Consider the following 1960-nt stretch of genomic DNA (forward strand, 5'->3'; position numbering starts at 1 on the left):
CCTTGGCTCTGAAGGTCTGTGCTCTGCGGACATGGTGGTGCTGATGCTTTGAGAGTGATGAACATGTTTAGGTTTTGCTCCACTTGTTTACAGAACTCCCCTTTCATTAGCACATCAAACGCATTTTTCCTCTTCTGGAAAAATGGTATATTCATGCCGGCAGGCTTTCCTTAGAGGTTGGGAGTGTCAGTTTTTGGTGATTACCACAATGTGACCTGCAACTTCATTCATTATGACTTCCCCCCCAATTTTGCATTGCTTGGAAGTCTACTCGTGGTTTGTGACATTGGAATTCTGGTTGAGAGAAGTGAGCTCAAGCTTTAAAATGTTGGGCCACATTTGTTCTTGGGGGAGGTGAAAGGTTGCTGACCACCTGCGAGCTTAGGTAGAAGTTCAGCTGTGGCCTGTGCTTTGAGAGGGACTCACTATGTTCTAGAACCTTGCCCTTCTTTCCAGTAGCCGTCCTTGGACTACCTAAAGGCTGTGGAGTATGTGGACCTAACTCTCCTTTAAGGGGAAAGAGCACATGGAAAAGTTCACTGCTTGTCATAAATGAGGCATCCTTTTTCTCATTTGGATATGACCTTTCCAGTTTTCTAATTTTGCACAATGAGTATCAGGGAAAACTACTAACTAAATCCCAAGAACCATGGATGACAAGAAAACCAGTACAGGGGGTGGTTTTCTTTAAGAGATTCAATGTGTCCTAAAAAAGTCTAGACTTTTCCAAAATGTAGAAATGATTTGCTGAGTAGTGAAGGACACACATTGTGAACACAGATTTTGTGCCCTGTCTCTGTTTTTTTCATTTGAATAAAAAGTAGCACATGTTTTTTGCTTTAAAATAACTCAGGACCCTTGTATTTGAAATTGGAAGTTTATCTTAATACAAAAATTGGATTTTACAAAATGCCATTATTTGTAAAGTCCTTAGAATTCTTAAGGAGGCGCCTAAAATTCCTAGGAACACTTTCATTTATATTTTCTAACTGCATACCCAAGGATCTGAAAGGGTTTCATTTTAAAAAATGAAAGAAAAGAATTGGTATGCCAGGATTTGAGCTGGTTTATGTTTTTGACTCTGGTAAATCGAACATGAAATGGGAAGAGCCATGGAAGTCCCTGGGCGAGCCGGCATGTTATTCTACTCCCAGCCTTAGGTGTGTCAGGCAGGAGCTAGGTCAGAGCTATGCAGTGACAGCTACTGACACATGGAGAGATTAATTATCAGTGTAATAGAAGGTTTCCGATTGTGTGTTTTCTTGCTGGGGGAATAAAGCCTTCATCTGGCCACTTCCCACTCTAGAGAGCTGGTGGTACATAGCGACTGAATGCAGTTTTGTGTCATAGAAAAAGATACGAAAGTATGAATTAATGATGATCATGTCTTCCCCTCCAACCCCCCCCCCCACAAGGGAAACAAAGACAGTAAAATAATCAGACTGATCACTCAAGGCCAAGCTAATGATTTACTTTGTATGCTGTGTTATTCTGCCCCAAACCTCATGTTAGATGCTATGCTGATGGTGGCTGAGAGGCTGGAGGGTCCTTTCAACATTGAGTCCGTCATGGATCCCATCGACGTGAAGATATCAGATGCTATTATGAACATGCAGGAGAACAGTGTGCAGGTATCTCAGAAGGTAAGGAAGGCAGGTCCTGGATTGGAGAGGTGGGGCCCACTCTAGCCTGCTAGCCTCATGTGGCCACATTTATGCCCATGCAGGTTTTCCAGGGATGTGGACCCCCCAAGCCCCTCCCAGCTGGTCGGATTTCCCGTTCCATCTCAGAAGGCACCTTCAGTGCCCGCTTCAGGCCCTTCCATCCCGAGGAGCGCCCCACCACAGCAGCTGGCACCAGTTTGGACCGATTGGTGAGCCCTGGGGCAGCAATGGCTATATTTAAGGGCAAAAACCTGAAAACATTTGCTCAAAATGCAGTTTGATTTGGAGGATTCCAA

At 44.1% G+C, this 1960-nt stretch overlaps 1 protein-coding gene across 1 annotated transcript in view; it reads left to right on the forward strand.

The window, feature by feature from the left end:
- Positions 1-1945, forward strand: part of LOC104994796 (glypican-4-like) — a 5898-nt gene extending 3953 nt beyond the window's left edge. The window contains exons 2-3 of the mRNA XM_010848453.1: positions 1513-1643; positions 1727-1945. Of these exons, the coding sequence (XP_010846755.1) occupies positions 1513-1643; positions 1727-1945 (350 nt within the window). The remainder of the gene's footprint in view (positions 1-1512; positions 1644-1726) is intronic.
- Positions 1946-1960: the final 15 nt, after the last annotated feature.

The sequence above is a fragment of the Bison bison genome, unplaced genomic scaffold (genome assembly GCF_000754665.1).
Source record: "Bison bison bison isolate TAMUID 2011002044 unplaced genomic scaffold, Bison_UMD1.0 scf7180017850270, whole genome shotgun sequence".
Lineage (NCBI taxonomy): Eukaryota > Metazoa > Chordata > Mammalia > Artiodactyla > Bovidae > Bison > Bison bison.